General features: G+C 37.3%; 1 protein-coding gene across 1 annotated transcript in view; it reads right to left on the bottom strand.

Moving 5' to 3' along the window:
• Window positions 1–16,754, bottom strand: part of FAM193A (family with sequence similarity 193 member A) — a 68,494-nt gene that overhangs the window by 21,028 nt on the left and 30,712 nt on the right. Inside the window, exons 4-8 of the mRNA XM_072334802.1 lie at window positions 14,642–14,808; window positions 14,189–14,356; window positions 10,779–11,013; window positions 8,478–8,602; window positions 4,182–4,326 (exon numbers count right to left, since the gene is read on the bottom strand). Coding sequence (XP_072190903.1) covers window positions 4,182–4,326; window positions 8,478–8,602; window positions 10,779–11,013; window positions 14,189–14,356; window positions 14,642–14,808 — 840 coding nt within the window. The remainder of the gene's footprint in view (window positions 1–4,181; window positions 4,327–8,477; window positions 8,603–10,778; window positions 11,014–14,188; window positions 14,357–14,641; window positions 14,809–16,754) is intronic.

Here is a 16,754-nt window from a genome sequence, read left to right as displayed (position 1 = left end):
AGAAATCATACGCTTACAGCCAGTTGTTCTATCAGTTTTGTGAAATGAAACTTAACTGTATCATTTTTAATGTACTCGCATCCTCAGTCAATATGACACTTGTTTTATTTGCTAATCCTACTATTTGAATCGGTTAAATAAATAATTTTTAATTCATTTACACTTCAAGACAGATTTTTCCACTACTGCTCCTTAAGGATTTGTGTGTATTTGCTTCTTCCCCTTCAAAAATTAAGTACTTTCACAGTACTTTTCATAAGTCGTGATTGGCATTAAATCTTCCACAACTCAAATCCACTGAAATACACTAAAATGTAGCAAAAAGAGCTTTGGCAAGGCCTCAACGCAGGCTCAGAGCCAACCCGTGTACCACATGTAGAACTAACCATCCAACATACGAGTGCAAAGAATTAGAAGAGTAAACATAAAAAGAAGTAGTGACCTCAAATAACACCATTCCTGTTATCTCAATGTATTTTATGCCTGTGATTTATTTAAAGCTGGAACAATATTTTATAATTACTAGGCCTCGAATCACGCTGTAAATGCACAGAGTCCATAACTTTTGGTACAGAAACAACTTCTTTCAATTTACTGAACAAACGTACTGACAAACCCAAAAGTTTCCATGAACTTTAACAGAGCAAAACACAAGAACAAAGCTTCTCTTGTTGTACACTGCACCTTTTTAAGAGCACAAGTTCATTGGTGAGTGAAAGCAATTATTTAGGTTATCTTACACATTTTTTTTTCATTTGTTTTGTTAATAAAGAGAATTCCAGCACTAGAATATAACAACCTCCTTCATAAAGATTTGTTAAAACAAAAAGCAATCAGAGTTCAGTAGGCTACGCCACCGCAATCTTCCTTTACTCTTCAGAAATATGCCTCCCCAAACTCATACTGAACTGAAGCTGTATGCCAGAATACTAATTTGAGCCATCGCTACTATTATTATTTAACCAGGGAAACGGAGATTCTAAAACTGGGAATATGAAACAGCGTTAAGTGGCAGAGTTTCGCCTAATCAATTTGTAACACAATCAGCAGCATGCAATTCTAATTACTACCGTGAATTTTGATTTCCCTTGGTACGGCAAGGCTACAGTAGTAGCAAAACAAAACCCACAAACAACAAAGAGTTAATCGTGTTCATGCATGTGTCTTTTTAAACAGAACAGCATGTATGAAACATGCTTGAACCACTGGTACCATTTCTTAGACACACTACTAATTACTGCAGAACTGAGACCAGAAGAGAGAGATTTCATCTTGGTTGTACTGTCACCATCTAAGCACCTTTCAGCTACATTCAAAACCAACAGAACTCATAGCTTTCGATGCCCAGACATGTTACCATTAAAGAAATGCACCTACACTTGCTTAAAACAGCCAGTGCATTAACTGGGAGCTGCCTACTCAATCAAGCCTGCCAAGAAACTGACAAGGAAAACAGTACAGTTCAACTCTTTGTACTCATAAGTATTAATGGAAGAAGGAGCTGAAATTAATGTTTTCCTACTTCCAGCTTAGCAGTCTTCCCTATAGCCCTGTCTGCAAGTATCTTATTAATTCCATGAATAGCAGGGTATCACTTGTACCATCATTTTTCCCCTCTCCTCATGAATATTTGTTATTTCAGTAGACAAAAGCAGCTTCAACACAAACCACATGATTCATGCCCAAGAAATCTTTTGGGAAGTGGGAGATATAAATTCAGATGTATCAAACAGAAAAATATACATTTCAATCTTGCACATCTGCAATGAATATGCTTGCAGTGCTGCCCAGTGGTAAAAAAATCACGTCCACCACCATGCTTCTTTCTTCTGCCCTGTTTAGTTAAAGGCTAACAAGTGTTCGAGATCAATCAGACAAGCTTAAGTGAGACAGGCAGGTGAATTAAGTAATTTTTCCATCTGAAACAGATTTAATCATGAAACAAAACCAAGTTTGGTCAGAACTGACATATAATGATGAATCTCCTACAAGAAATGTTGATGCTTTCACATGTTTGGAAGCATCAAGCATCTTGTGATACTTTAATACCTATTAAATATGGACAGTACCTTTGACTATCCTAAATTCCATCTGTCAAACTTACTTATTTTCCTACCCTGTTTCAGTAGGAATAAAAATCAATTGTTCTCATCACAAACTTTCAACGTCCAAAAACAAGAAGAGATTTTTTTTTTAAATTTATGTATGTAGTATAAAGACAGCATAGTAACACCAACAAATACACCTGTAAAATACAAAAATTATTTTCTACTCTGCTCACCAGGACTCCAACAAACTCAGCAGAGAGCTGAGCAAGAAACTCTACGCTCTTGAGGTATCTTCATTCTGTGGGAGCCAGTAGTATTAGAAACGGAAATGCCCACAAAGTACACATCTAGCCATTACTTATGGTAATGATCCAAATATATTTCAGACTTCTCAAGTCAAATACAATCTAAATTTGGTAATGAAAATACCAGGACCTGGAAGTACAGACTACATTTATTTAAACTCCCGTATTTTAGATACTTTGAACATCTTCCTCAGACCTGAGCTAGACACAAATAAAGGTGCTGATACGAACAAATGATTTGCTTAAGTTTTATTACAGTGTACATCCATGAAAGAGAAGTGTATTAGTACTACAAGTGTGTGTGAGACACAGCTGTCTTGCGAAGTCTTTTAAAAAATTGCATTATTCATATAGAACAAGCATCAAAACACTGTAGGAGAGATCTGTATTATCTCCATTGATGCCCTGCCTAAACATTGAGGTATAGTTCCAAAGACAAAGAAGGATCATGTTCTAACCTTTAATACACCAGCAATAGAACTTAACTGCTTCAGAGTCAAGAAGCAACAAATAATGAACATTCATTCACAGTTAAGATCAACAGTTTCCATAATAGCTGGTCTCTCTGATTTCTACTTGACAAAAGTATCACTGCAAATTCTAAGGAGAGACGGTGAAAATTACTGTCTATATATAAATAACCAAATCTTATAGGATGTATTCATAATTAAGTTCCAACATGATGAGAACTGAACTGGGTTCCCTTTCTTACTGGAGAGGCAGCAATGACAGCCAGAGCACCCAGATACCACAGGGAAAATGAACTGTAGTAACACAAGAAGTGAAATTTCACTGAGCTGCCATCTATAATTTAGGTGCACAAAAGCAGCCTGACCAAGAGAAAACTTTGTAACTGATAGCTCAGTGATGTAGACCCTAAAAATAGAACAATCTCCAAAAATAAACTTAGTTACGCCCTATCTCCATCTTGAATGCACTGAAATTACTGGCAGAAACTTACTTAAGTCTTCATCACACGGAAGAGACTCTGAAGGACATTTATAGTGTTACCATAACACTTGAAAACATCTTACTATTCTTAAGAGGAGCATAATTAGACCTCCATACTTGAAATGCTCATAAAACTAAGATACAAATAGATCTATAAAACTCCATCTTCAGTTACTCGAGTTGTTTGAACTAGGGACAAAAAGCAAGTAACTTCAGGAAAACATAAACAAACACTTTCCAAATAAACAGCAAACTCTTCTGAAAGCAAGCCCTTGATAATATACAGGTCAGTACACCATGTCCTGTAACACAAAGAATACTCAGCTGTGAAAATTCACAATTAAGAAGCAGGTAACTACAGATGTTTCAAATACTTATGTAGTGAGACGTGCAAGTTCCGCACTTGAGAGCTGTACAAAGGTCACTGTCACGCTACAAAGCATGTATAAATACAAGTCATTTTAAAGCCATCTATTCTTATTGATTTCATTCAGTGGAATTATTTTTGAAGCCTAGTGTTCAGGGATTTTTCTCCCCCAGTAACAACTAGGGAAGAAATTTTCGTATTCATGCACTACAAGTGTTTTGTAGACTAAAGTCACTCAAAAATATTCCAAGACTACCTCCAAACCACAGCATAACAACCTGCTTCAATTATTTGATGGTATTTCTGTAAAATTACTGTCCCATTTTGGCATATTAGAGTTCTTCTCTATTTCAGAAGACTGACATCACTAAAAAGGTTACATTTTGCAGCTTCATTTTGCAGCTTCAAAGCTCTGGAAAGCAATGCCAAAGAAACTCATCACCAGAGGCACAGCCTTCCATGTGCCACTCCCAACATAATTAGTCATGAAACTGTTTACACAGTTCTTACCTGTTCATCAACATAATCATCTATTCTTTTCTGGCATTCAAGCCATGCTTCAGCAACTTGCCCCATTTCCTGTTCCAGTTGATGATACCTTTGTAGCAAGGTACTATACATATCTTCACTACAGGAATCATGTGTTGTTCCAAGCCTACAAGATCAAGGAGCGCTTGTTACACATGAGATATTGGACTGGTAAAAAAAAAAACAACAAAAAACAAAACAAAACAAACACAATCAGACATAGTTCTACCAGCCTGTAAAGTGCTGAAGTGCAATTATTGATACACCTAGGCCCACATAGCTGCTTGTATCTCAAAATGAATATTTTTAGTCATTTTGCAAAAAATACCCAACAATTGTTCCAGCGTTCCATAACCAATAATAGAAAGAATGTGGGAAGTGCAACCTTTCTGGAGCCTGTTTCCCACAGGTAACCAGATGTCAGCCCTTCTGAGCAATATTTATTCGAATTTTGATGCTTGATATATTTATCCTTTCAAATCCTACAGGCTAAATATACCTGTTAACTGTTTATTGAATAGCTAGATTGTAAAAATAAAGCCAGAAGCTTGTTAAACTGAAATCTCATGATCAATGAGAAAAGCATTACTAGACGAACTGGAGGACCAGTGGAGGGAAAAGACTGTGGAATGACTACAGGGATAATTTGGTTCCATGCAGTAATCTACTGTCACTCGAGTTGCAGCATCAACTTCAAAATGCTCTTATGCCATTCACTGATGGCTGTCCCCAAGAGGGGTCCCAGGAACAGGGAAAAGACTTCATTTCCTTTCCAATACTTCCAATAGGCTTTCATAATTATTTTATTTTATTTTATTTTTTTTAAGGTATTTGCTGTAAAGCACATCATCACAATGACTCAAGTAAATAAGCAAGCTCCCTAAATCTTGACTACAAAAACAAGAAGTCAGAATTCTCTTAGGGATAAGTCTAAAGCACACTGAACTGTAACAACCTATGAATTGGTAAAGACCAAAGCTTCTCAACATTATTCTTATTAGGTAATTAAGAAGAAACCAGATGATACTTAACCAGGCACAGAAGTTGTAAGTTGGTCAGAGGGCTTGACAAGCCACAGCCAAAACCAAACCCCAAACATCTTGACAGTTGACATTAAAGCCAAGATCCAGCATTTCTTGGAGGTCTGTCACAGATTTCAACTGCAACTGGATGCTAACCCAAACCCAGAACCTATCACCCTGCCTATGAGCCCTTAAAGTGGTAATTAGGTATAAACAAGCTGAACAGACAACTCAGCAATCATTAACTTATGGCCTTTAACATCACTTCACCAAAGAACTCAAGTTTCATATTGTTGTTTTTGCTTTGAACCTGAAACACAACCACTTCAGAAGGATATTTCTGTACATTAGAAGCTCAGGAAATCCTCCTATATTAGGGTGCAAAAAACACTTCAAAGGCATATGGTGATTTTAGAATCAATGTTTAATGACTTTTCCTCAGTATCCGTGCAAGCACTGACAAATCCTAATCCTAGATCACAATTCACTCCTTTTCCTAAAGCCTGTGTATTTTTTATACGATAACATTATGCAAAACTCAGATCCTTGCCTCACAGGAGTCAAATTTACACTCAAAGATGCCATCAATTGGTACTATTCTTAGAAAGATCAATTCTGCACAAAATCTAACATCAGTAAGATTTTAAGATACAAGTAAAACTGTTGTAAAAAAATTTCCATTAACAATGCGGTGGACTTAATGCTTTCAGTTTTTACTGTCACTTGACTACAGATCAACACATACTTACATGCTGTCACTAAATGTACTGGAATCCCCAAGGCATGTTTAAAGAAATAGGTGATAGGACTACCTTGGATACTGAAAATAAACCCCTATGAATTATTATAGTGTCTGATCTAAAAGTCCTCCTGATTAATTGCTTCCAATTATATGGGCAGTTCTTACTGCTGGCCTGCAGATCGTACAACTCAATGCAACTCCTAAAGAAACCAGAGGCAGCAGAACAAGCTGCTACTTGCTAAGACCCTGGTAGTCCACACTGAGTAGATGACCAGTCCTGGCACAACTATCCTTGCAACATCTAGTTAACCCACCTCAAGACTGCTATATCTAAACATCCTTAAGAGAACATCTTATAGATGTCAAACATACTTGATAAACATCTTAGTTGATGTGCTGTGATAATTCCAAGTCTTTTTCTAAAGTCAGAGGTGTACAAACGATGTAGTGATATCCCTTAGCTATGGGATGAGAGAAAAGGGTGAATGTTCAAAATGTAAATGAAGCCAAGATGCCAAAACAAAACTACTTCACATTTGGAGAAGAACAAAGCAAGGAAGTCAATGTTTTCTGTCATGGAACTCTGGCAGCACTTTATCTATTGCTTCAAAGAAAGACCTTCTAACCACACTAAGGCAAAATTGAAAAGGGTTGTGTGTCAGTAAGGATTACCACCAGAAAAACATCCATTCCAGACAACTTTATTGCCATTTGTTATTTTGTGTGGGGTGGGAGGAAGTGAAAGGTTCTGCCCAACCAGGAACCTTGACTGCAGCCAAAAAATAAAAAAAGTCTGTTTTGTACCCTAAACAAGGAGTAAGGCTACCTGTACCTCAGTAAGCTTGAGAGAAAACAGGTGCTGATCCTTTGGATTCATATGAGGAATAGGTTTCTGCTGAGGAAATACATGAAGCCCAAAATGCCTTTTTGTAGAAATAGCAGACAACATAATGCTCCTGCAAATTCTTCAAAGACTTTTCTACTGCTTTGCAGTTAAATTGAACTATGCGCTTAAGGCAATGATTCGATAAGAGGTTGATTGATTGATTTATTAGGAAAGACTAAGGCCTTAAAAAGCTCATGAGTGAAAAAACATGTGATACATGAAAAGTAACAGCAATAGTCTATGCTTACAGAAGAAACAGGATAGAAATCATGGAATAGGACGAGTTTGCGCTGAACCTCTCCTTTCAATAAAAGGCCTTTGAGAACCAATCTTGGCAAAACCATTGTTTCTTAACTGAAACACCCTTAAGACTATGCAGGGAGCACAGACATATCCAGAAAGGAATTCTGGAAGAAGAGGACTCTGTCTTTAAAACTTGACAATAGTTATCACTACAGTGAAGCTCAGCAAAGACACAACTTCTGTTGCTTAGATTTGAATTCCAAACACATTTGACAACAGGTAGAGGCAAGCAATCCCAGCACTTCTGTTAAGAAATGACTCTTAAGTTTCACATAAGACCGATTTCCATAGGTAAAGGAAGTATCAACAGCCTCAATAAACCAGAAACTAAAGGATCAAGAAGTGCAGAGAAGCCTTGGCAGAAAACATGCAAGATGCCTGAGGACAGCGTCACTGAAAATAGTACTGGAAAGCCACGCACAGATCAAAGAGATCAAAGGGAAAGCTTGCAATTGAACAACATGTTGTTTAACAGAGTGACAGAATTACCTGCTTGAAAAACAGGGTCTTTTTAGTAACCCAGTACTGAGTCCAGTGACAATTAAGTTTCCCTGCTTTCCTTTCTAATAAATGCTAGCAAAAGCGTAACTCAGAAGTTCCTTCATTTGCAACAAGCAATATTTCTTGCAATTGAGACACTAAATCAAACTGTCCCTGTAGCTTGGAAAAAAATACCCAAAACAGCACACTTGGGACAAATATACAGAGAGTAGTAACACCTTGATCAGAAACCAGTCTGAGAGGTCAACATGAGCAATGCGTGGCTGTACTTTATGAATTTAATCTTCCTAAAGATTCAGAACTCAAGATGAATAACAATATTTATTTACATTAATAATACTTCTCCTGGACAAAACAAGCACTTTCAGGTACACAAAACACCAACAGAACCATTCTGACAAAGTATATATTTTAAAGTCCTGGGAAACGCAACACACCATCCAATCCACAAGCACAAAGCAAGGGTGTTTTTGTGTTTTGTGTTTTCTTCTAGCCATCTTTTCACCTACAGAGAAATGGAAACAGTACCAGTGCCTTATGACAAGCGAGGACATTACAATTCATCAGCATTTTAACAGGACACTGACATTTTGCTAGATAACCTACAAGTAAAGAGATTAGAGTAGCAATTCTTCTGACAAGCAAGTCATGACAGCAGGTTGCTCAATTGCAAACAGACTTTTTACCTATCAAACTGGACAAGCAGCAGACTTGCTTTTGCTGGTTATCAGGATTTTTTTTTGTTTTTGTATTTTTAAGTGGTGGTTGCAAAGATAGATTTTGCTTTCTCCTTTAAATTACAAAAGTGAAGTTTAAATCTTTACCTTAGCTGTGACACTAATGTTGGCAAGCTATTCTGCAGGAGTGGCTCAGAAAATACCAGATTTTCAAACAGATGCTTGTTGTGCAATTCCCACGTCACCTGAAATTTCTTCAAGTGTTCATTTTCCTACAATGAATAACAACCACAAATAAGCTCAGATCATATAACACAAAGTAAAGATACGCTTTTTTCAGGTCTGGATACATATATTCTATTAAACCCATCAACCAACAGGCTGCATTATCCAGTTGAGAAATTACTCCATTTTAATATTCAAAATATGGAACAGTCCTTTAATGTTTAATGATTCAGATAGACATAGCTTCATATCTCTTCTAAATCGTCATGGATTGGGAAAAAACAAGAAAAACAGACTGTGCTGTTGAAAGCTTCCACTCTTTCCTGCACAGTAAGATTTATTTCATGAATCAGTTATTGTTTCTCATTTCTTTTCACCTATCTAGTAACAGACATTTGATGACAAGCTGTAATTTTCATTTAACACTGACATAAGTCAAGTAGAGAGTTCTCCACCAAAGACAGGAACAATTTTTCTTTAAGTTAAGTTATTCCATACATACATAGGAGCAACAGCTTTTCCTATTGTAGGACTCCCTCATACAGCAAAGTTAAATACAACTGTTCTATCAGATCAGCAAGCAAGGCCCATGCACTATCGCCTTGAGTAGCCAGAAATACAAGAGTGCTTCAGAATTTCAACGTTTTGTTTAAAATGGTGGTTTAAAAAATTAATGCGTATTTATGCAAGATCTAAATACCTGACTATGAAGATTAAAAAAAAAAAAATGAATCGAGAAGTTTGAGGTTCTTCTTTTAGTAGCTATTACTTAGAAATATTGTTGTTGTTTTGCCTCCCAGTTGCACAATAGACTTGCACCATATCAGTTTGAATACTCTGACTTCAAAATCCTCACAACTACTATAAAATGCTTTTCAAAAAATTTTTTGTAAGACAAGAGGCTTTTTGCTTTACTTTGAATTTTGTCAGAAAAGGGTGACATTGGAGAGGATGGGCATTTTCTGCCTTGAAGACTTTATCCCACTTTCCCATAACTCCAAAGTTTTCTTGAATACTGACTGATAATAAGCACTGGGGAAAAAATATTAGAAGACTATTTGCTGACCTATAATCCTGGCACTACTGAACTCATTAGTGGTGAATCTACCGTGATAAAACCAACCTTGTTACTGTAATCCACTCACTTTGTAGCTGAAAAATCTTAAGTTCCCATGCCATTCAGCTTGAAGAGTTACTTTCCCTACAGCACATAGATTTGATGACTTAAAAAAGCCAATTAACAGGAAATGGCAATGACCACACATCCCCATCAAAGTGTTAAAGCTGGGAAACACAATACAGCGAATAACAAACACAGACCATTGACAACAGGAAAAAGCCTGTTTTTCTACACAGAAACATCTTCCTGCTTTGGTCAGTTCTGTTTCACAACAGTCCCTCCTCAGAACTTACACCCGAGTTCCTCTCCATCTCATCTTTCTTATCTGCTATAATTTGTTACTTGCTACACTTTTCCTTTCTTGAGATTCCCAGTCACTCACTTCTGGCTAATTGGCAATAAAAAATTTCACCACTTACAAGAAAAAAGAAGTACTGAACATTGGAAATGGATGTACAGGAAAAGGTTTAAGGACCAAGGTTATTTATCAACAGTAACATTTGTTTACTTTATTAATTACACATCATTGACAGTTAAACAAGAACAGATGATTTAAGGCTACTGCTCATTTTCTAGCTGCCAATACAAGTCAGCACAACCACCTGACAAAAACAATTAGGCAGAATATAAACTCCTGAGAAAAGATCATCTTTCCATGTAGCAATTCCTGCTTTTAAGGAAAATAACAAAAAAACATTAAAACAATTTGATTTATTGCTACACATAAAATCTGCATCCTTTAAATGAGGTTCTCAAGAGAAGAGTGAAAAATCAACAGAGATGTTATAATCATTCTTCAATGGAGATACCTAAAATTCTGCAGATTTCTGAAATCTGAAACAAGTCTGAAATTCTGAAACAAATCTGAAATTCTGAAACAAGTGCATCAAGCCACTTTTTCCTTCACACAATTTTCATTGCATTTGATTTAAAAGTTGTCTGATCTCCATTTGTGAAAAACAGAATTTGCATTTTCAGAATGCCCTTCACTTCCAACCACGTGCACACAGACCTGACATTTCACTAATCAAAGATGACTTCTTATAGAACCCAGAAACAGCTCAGCTAGCATCACTCCTACCAGGTCGTTTCCTCAGTCTTACCAGAGTAACTAGGAAGGCGCTGATTGTGCACGCAGCCTGACAGAGAGCACTGTATTCTTCAAGTAGGAGTGAGATGAACTGATGTGCCTGCGGTGGCCCTTGTATTGCTAATGTTGATGCAACTTTAGATCCCAGTGACAAGTGTCTGAGCAGACGAACCTTCATTTCAAGTACATATTCTCTAGCTTGCTGTTCCAACCGTTGGTAAAGCTGATATGGATCTCTTTCACAAAGCCTGTAGTTTTAGAATATTTGTGATTAAGAAAATATCTAATCAACAATTTTCACTATTTTAAAAATATTTAGTGGTTATAATCATTATTATTACAAAAAAGAAACAATGACTAGGGTTTACAGAACTACCTTGGGTTTGGGAGAACACAGCCCAGTTTCCTAACTCTAGACTATGGAACTCAATTTCTATGTAGCTTTAGGACTAGGAAAGGACGTTTGCACCTGAGGAACAAATAAATCTAGGACCTCAGTGCTTCACTTCTAGTTGTGTGCTAAAAACCCTTACTTATTTGGCATACAGCTTTACAGACGTACTTTACAACTTTCTTCATATTCTACCATACAGCCTTAATAAGTGTCCCATTTAGAACAGCCAGATCTGGACTCAATTTATGTATGTAGGACAGTCCTTTACCTCAAGCCATTGGAGAAGCTTGACACATTAGGCAGTCAGCACTTGCCTAAACACATACTAGACAGACAGGACTCAACAGTGATTGCTTTGTGTGACTCTTCTATTGTTAAATTCAACTGAAAGAGACAACTCATACAATCACCACGTATTCAAGACACCCACTCATTAAACTCATTTTCATCGAGTTTGTTGTACCCTAAAATGCAGATCTTCTGTACAAAAACAGTTTTTACACTTTTATTAAAGCTATGTTACTTCACAGAGAGACATACGGGATTCACAGGGTCATAAATAATGTCCTTCACAGAACATGACTTGTGGTACTACTTAGCACATAAGCTGCAATCGTTAGAAGGGATAGGTGATTTTAGTCTAGTTTTGTTTTGAATCCAGGGTAGAGACCAGAACTTGGGAGCTGTCTTTCCTAAGGAAGAAGAGTAACATAAAAACTCCAGAAATACACTTCTCTCTATGCATTCCTTCAGTCATGCAGTAAGAAGCATAGCAGATATTGAAAGGCACAGCTTTTGAGAGGGCCAGGACTTCCTGCAAAGGACAACACAGAGCTGTCTGACACTGTCTTACAAATGAGACATGGGTTTGAACCTCCTCACATAGAGGAAAATAGTTCTCTGGCTCCTGGACAGGTGCTTTGGTGGCTACATCAGAAGTTGCAACATCTAGAACTTGGTGCTCCAGTTGAAGCAGCATGCGAACACTGCCCAACAAGGGCTGCCTTCTGCTGATGGTGTATCTGGGCACAACTACTTGGAGGGGGAAGATAGCACGAGCCTAAACTGGCATACAGAAGAGTTATAACTTAAAAGAGTTCTCATACTTAACAAAGGCTTAGTCATCAGCCTCTAAAAGGACTTCATAATTCATAATCTCAGTGGGCACTTAAGTTAAAAGCAGGAGCAGGATCCCAGTCAGCCATCTTCAGAGCTTTAAGCCAAAACAAAACTCAGAACGAACCATTTGAAATGATGGCTATTTCGAAGCATTTTAAAAGTGAAATTGCACTATTTAAGGTCCCGTGGCTTTGGGTGTAAGCATTTGTCTCAGGTTTTTGGAGTTCAGGGAAGCGAGGAAGAATGAAGAGATTAGAGAAGTACTTACAACTGAAATGAATAAGTTCACTATTGTCTAGTCACTGTTCTTCCCTCATCACTTATAAAACAGAGTACTACTGCACCATCATGAACTGCTATGATGTACAGTAGGGACAGTACTTGGCACCACTACTTCCTTCAACAAAGCAGGCAATTTTTTTCTTGCCAATTGCATTTAACACAGCTGGGCATTAAGTTATCAATGAGGAACTTGCCTTTTAAATTAGCCACAGCATATTTGGCATGCTACCTACACCCTTTTTTTTTTTTCCCCCAATTGCTTTTTAGAAACAAACAAAAAACATTTTCAATACCTACAGTGACAAGTTCTGCTAAATTTGTGTGTGACATCAGCATCACAGACTGGACTCACCAGTGTCTGCACTATCCAAGCATCCTAACTTTACTTCCTTATTTGAAGACCACACGAAATTCTAGAGTGAAAAATCATCATAGTAGTAATGAAAGTTTTCTTCTTTGGGATCCTTTTCTTGCCTTGTGTATTTTAATCATGTTCCTCAACAGTGACAAACAGTTCTAGAGAAAGGCACCTATGTACATAAGAAAGCTACACAGTACGTGCTACAGTTTTCAAAGTTTTTTCCATTAAGGAAAACTATAGCTGTGACTCAGTTTTAATTGCATAGACACTACACTACAATTTAAGAACCCTTGATTTCAAAAGCTATATTGCATGTTTTGATTGCTTAGTTTAAATAAACCAAGTGTGACTAGCAGGAAGGCATACTGTATTACTCTACAGTAACACAACTCACTTTCAAAACTGAGCACTCAAGTTTTTACTGCAAAAGCACAAAAAGATTATTCAATTATTTACTAAGACTCATTGAGAAATACAGTCACAAAGAGCTGTACTAGATCAGAATCTTTCAGAAGTTTCTCTACCTTACCAGCATTAAACTCTGCTTAAGAACTATCACTGCTTAGTCCAGTCAGACCTTTGTAAATTAAGTAAGTATAAAACCAATAGGAGTATCTTTGACCACACACTAAACTGGACAGAAAATGAAATGAATATGCTGAAGGATTTTGGAGACAGCCACACTCTTCTCCTAAGGAAAAAGCAAACCAAGAACCAAAGAACTCAAAAGCACATCATTGACTTGCACCTAGAAAAAGATGCACTTTCAACTTCTGAAATGAAAACAAACTTCTCACATTCTGCCTTATCTAAAGATTTATGTCCAAGTTTTTCCTTCTCTAATTTCTATCTGCTACAATTACTACAGAATGCAATTCATTATAACATCAAGTTAGTTCAGCAAGGTAAGGTGTTTCAGGTGGGGTAAATTCAAGCCAAACAACATCTAATTAGTAGTAGCAATCATCTCAATATCTTTTGAGGATTAAGGTTTTTGGGATCATTTCATAATTATGCACTAATATCCCTACTGCATACGCATACAAATATTTATCACTTATTTCACACGCTCAATCCAGCACTTTAAAATCCTGCATGGAATACAGCTGACAACTTTCCATTCTAGCGGAGAGTCAATCATTCTAAGCCATCAGTCTTACAGCTGGTAAACAAAATTCTGGTAAAAAAGAAATACACTAAATAACTTAGAACTCATTAAAAAAGACACCTCTTAGTAATTAATAAGTAGTTTTTTGAAGTGCTATACCTATCCACCAGCTCTTTCATTCCTTCTTTATCTGGTACCAAAGATTGGTCTTGGTCGTCTGCCAAAGGGGTCCCAGCTTGGCGATATATACATCGAACCATGTATCTTACTTCTGACCAGTAATTTTGAAGCTGCTGAGATTCACGTTCAGTCTCTGCTGAAATTTCTCTGCAAACAATGAGGAAAAAAAAAAACCCTCTCAATTTGTACATCACACAGGTGTATTGATTCCCACTATTCCAAACACTATTCTAAGGAAAATCATGTCTAATAACACCTAAAGAGTACATGCAGAAAATAAAGTAAAAAACTGAATAAAAGCCACCATGCACAAGTTACTGCTACTGACAGATAACCCCATTTAAGTAGTTTAAGCATATGTTGAAAAATAAGTGACAAGACTGCTGATAGTCTGAGTACAGGCATTATTCTAAGCCTGAATTCAGTCCTTACCTGCGCTCATTACAGGCCTCACAGTTGCATGCTATGTCTGAAGGAGAGGAATTGTTAAGATCAGCAGCAGGCACCGTCTGCGCACCAACAGTTATCCTTCCTCCTCCTACAGATTCCTGCTGTGATCCACTGTTTCCAAGGGGCATGTGCAAAAGGAAGTCTTGGCTCTGAAAGAAAAAAAACAAAAACGAAACTGGTAGCAACTTTGGTTTGCAAGATCCAAGTGTGAAATGTTAATACGCAGGCAAATGGCATGGCAATCCTTAGTGCTGAATATATTCTGGGAGAAGACTCAATAGGACACAAAGGATTTATCTTTGAAAAGCCCAATAAATGCACAAGATGGACTGAGAAAGCCAGCAGTGTAAATAGTTTCATTTCCAATAACTGAAGTATGTTGGTTATAATTATCACTTTTATGCACTCCAGCATAAACAATGAACTAAGCTAAAAGAAGGGTTGCATCATCCACGATTAACCACGTAAACTAGTAATATCCCTTCAGTCTCTTATTTGACAGTATGTTTGACTCGTGTAGTTTAATATCCCATTCCAAAGAAAGCATAAAATCTCCTTGTATATAACAGCAAGACTTACTACTTGACCGTAATGGATGTTAGCATCAGTTCCCTGTAACAGCAGCTTGCCATCTCCTGTGTGCAGTGCTGCTCACTGCTAACAAATGACACAGTTCTCTCCAGAGGCCGCTGGTATTTCGGTCTCCAGTTTCTGTTCCTCTACTGCGCTCCACCCACTGAACCACGCTGCCCCTCCTGCACCCTCCCCAGGCTGCCACCAGCTGTCTGAGATGCCTGGCAGAAACCTCTCTCAGATGAGGTGCAGAACTGAATGGATTTCTGTACTTCACCCCAGATCCTGGAGCAGGATGAAGAAAGATATGAAAACAAACTCGTGCACATCCACCACCAACAGCATGAGCAGCTACTGCGGCTGGTGCTGAGGCAAATCAACCATCAGAACATCAAAGTAACGACAGCAACAGCAGCCTGAACACAAGAACATCTGCAGCAAGCCACTCACACTGGCTCACTGACTGAACAGGTTTCGGAACTTTTTCTTTTTTCCCCTAGCTGTTTTTCCCAAATGTGACTAGCCATTTAATCCATTTAGATGCTTTGTAAAGTTGTTGGAATTGGAGGACATTTTGCTTTTAAAAATTCCTCTCGCCAGATACCATCCACTTTGATCTTATCTGGAGTATATTTCACTGAACAAGATTTTTACAACAAGTTCTGCCTTGCTTGCACATGCAGGATGATTCCTTTTCCATTTGAGCTCAGTTGCAGTGAAATGTGTCAGAATCTTTTACTCAATTGAACAATAACGTGCTTCAGTCCAGCTGTTCTTCGGCATCTTTAGAATATATTACCAAGAAACCAATATAATTCCCTTTGATATAATCTTTTTGGATTAATTTCCCTAAGCCTTGTTAACAGTAAGAAAACTAGCAAACTTCAGCTGTAAGCACAAGTTATACACTCTTAAATCTTCTATATTATAACCCATAGGAACTCATATGCTAATATGAGTTTAACTGCATACGCTATACAAAAGCAATCTTATTTCACACTGGTTTGCTTACTGAAATAAAATCTGTACGTGCCTTTTTAACCAGAAATTTAAGGCTTCCCAAATCATATGTGAAGATTTGGTTTTTTTGCTGTAGTATTATAGTTCAGCTCAGATGGGATTTGCTGGACACGACTTCACACGTTTTGTATCTTTGTCATGAAAAGACGACTCTTTGTGAGGTTGAATTCTCATTTGAAAACATACTTTGGTACTTAGAATAAAAAAACCCAATGACTAAATAAGAAGCACAGCTTGAAATACTTACACTGGGTATTAAAGCATGTTACATTCACACTATAAAAAGTTGTCCTTCTTTCTTAAGGAAAAAAAAACATAACTAACAGCAGCACAAGAAACTTCTCTGTTCAGACATCCGAACCTCAGATTTGAAACCCCCCATGTAGCATGAAACAACTCACCTGTTTCATTTAGCTCACAGAAAAAACTCAGGATTAACTAAAACATTCTTCTCTGCACTTGAAGTTGAAGTAGTTCCAAAGCACAAAGTAGCACTCAGCGT

This window comes from Excalfactoria chinensis, chromosome 4 (genome assembly GCF_039878825.1).
Source record: "Excalfactoria chinensis isolate bCotChi1 chromosome 4, bCotChi1.hap2, whole genome shotgun sequence".
Classification (NCBI taxonomy): Eukaryota; Metazoa; Chordata; class Aves; order Galliformes; family Phasianidae; genus Excalfactoria; species Excalfactoria chinensis.
The sequence above is the reverse complement of the archived record's forward strand: the minus strand, read 5'-3'. Positions and strand labels throughout refer to the sequence as shown.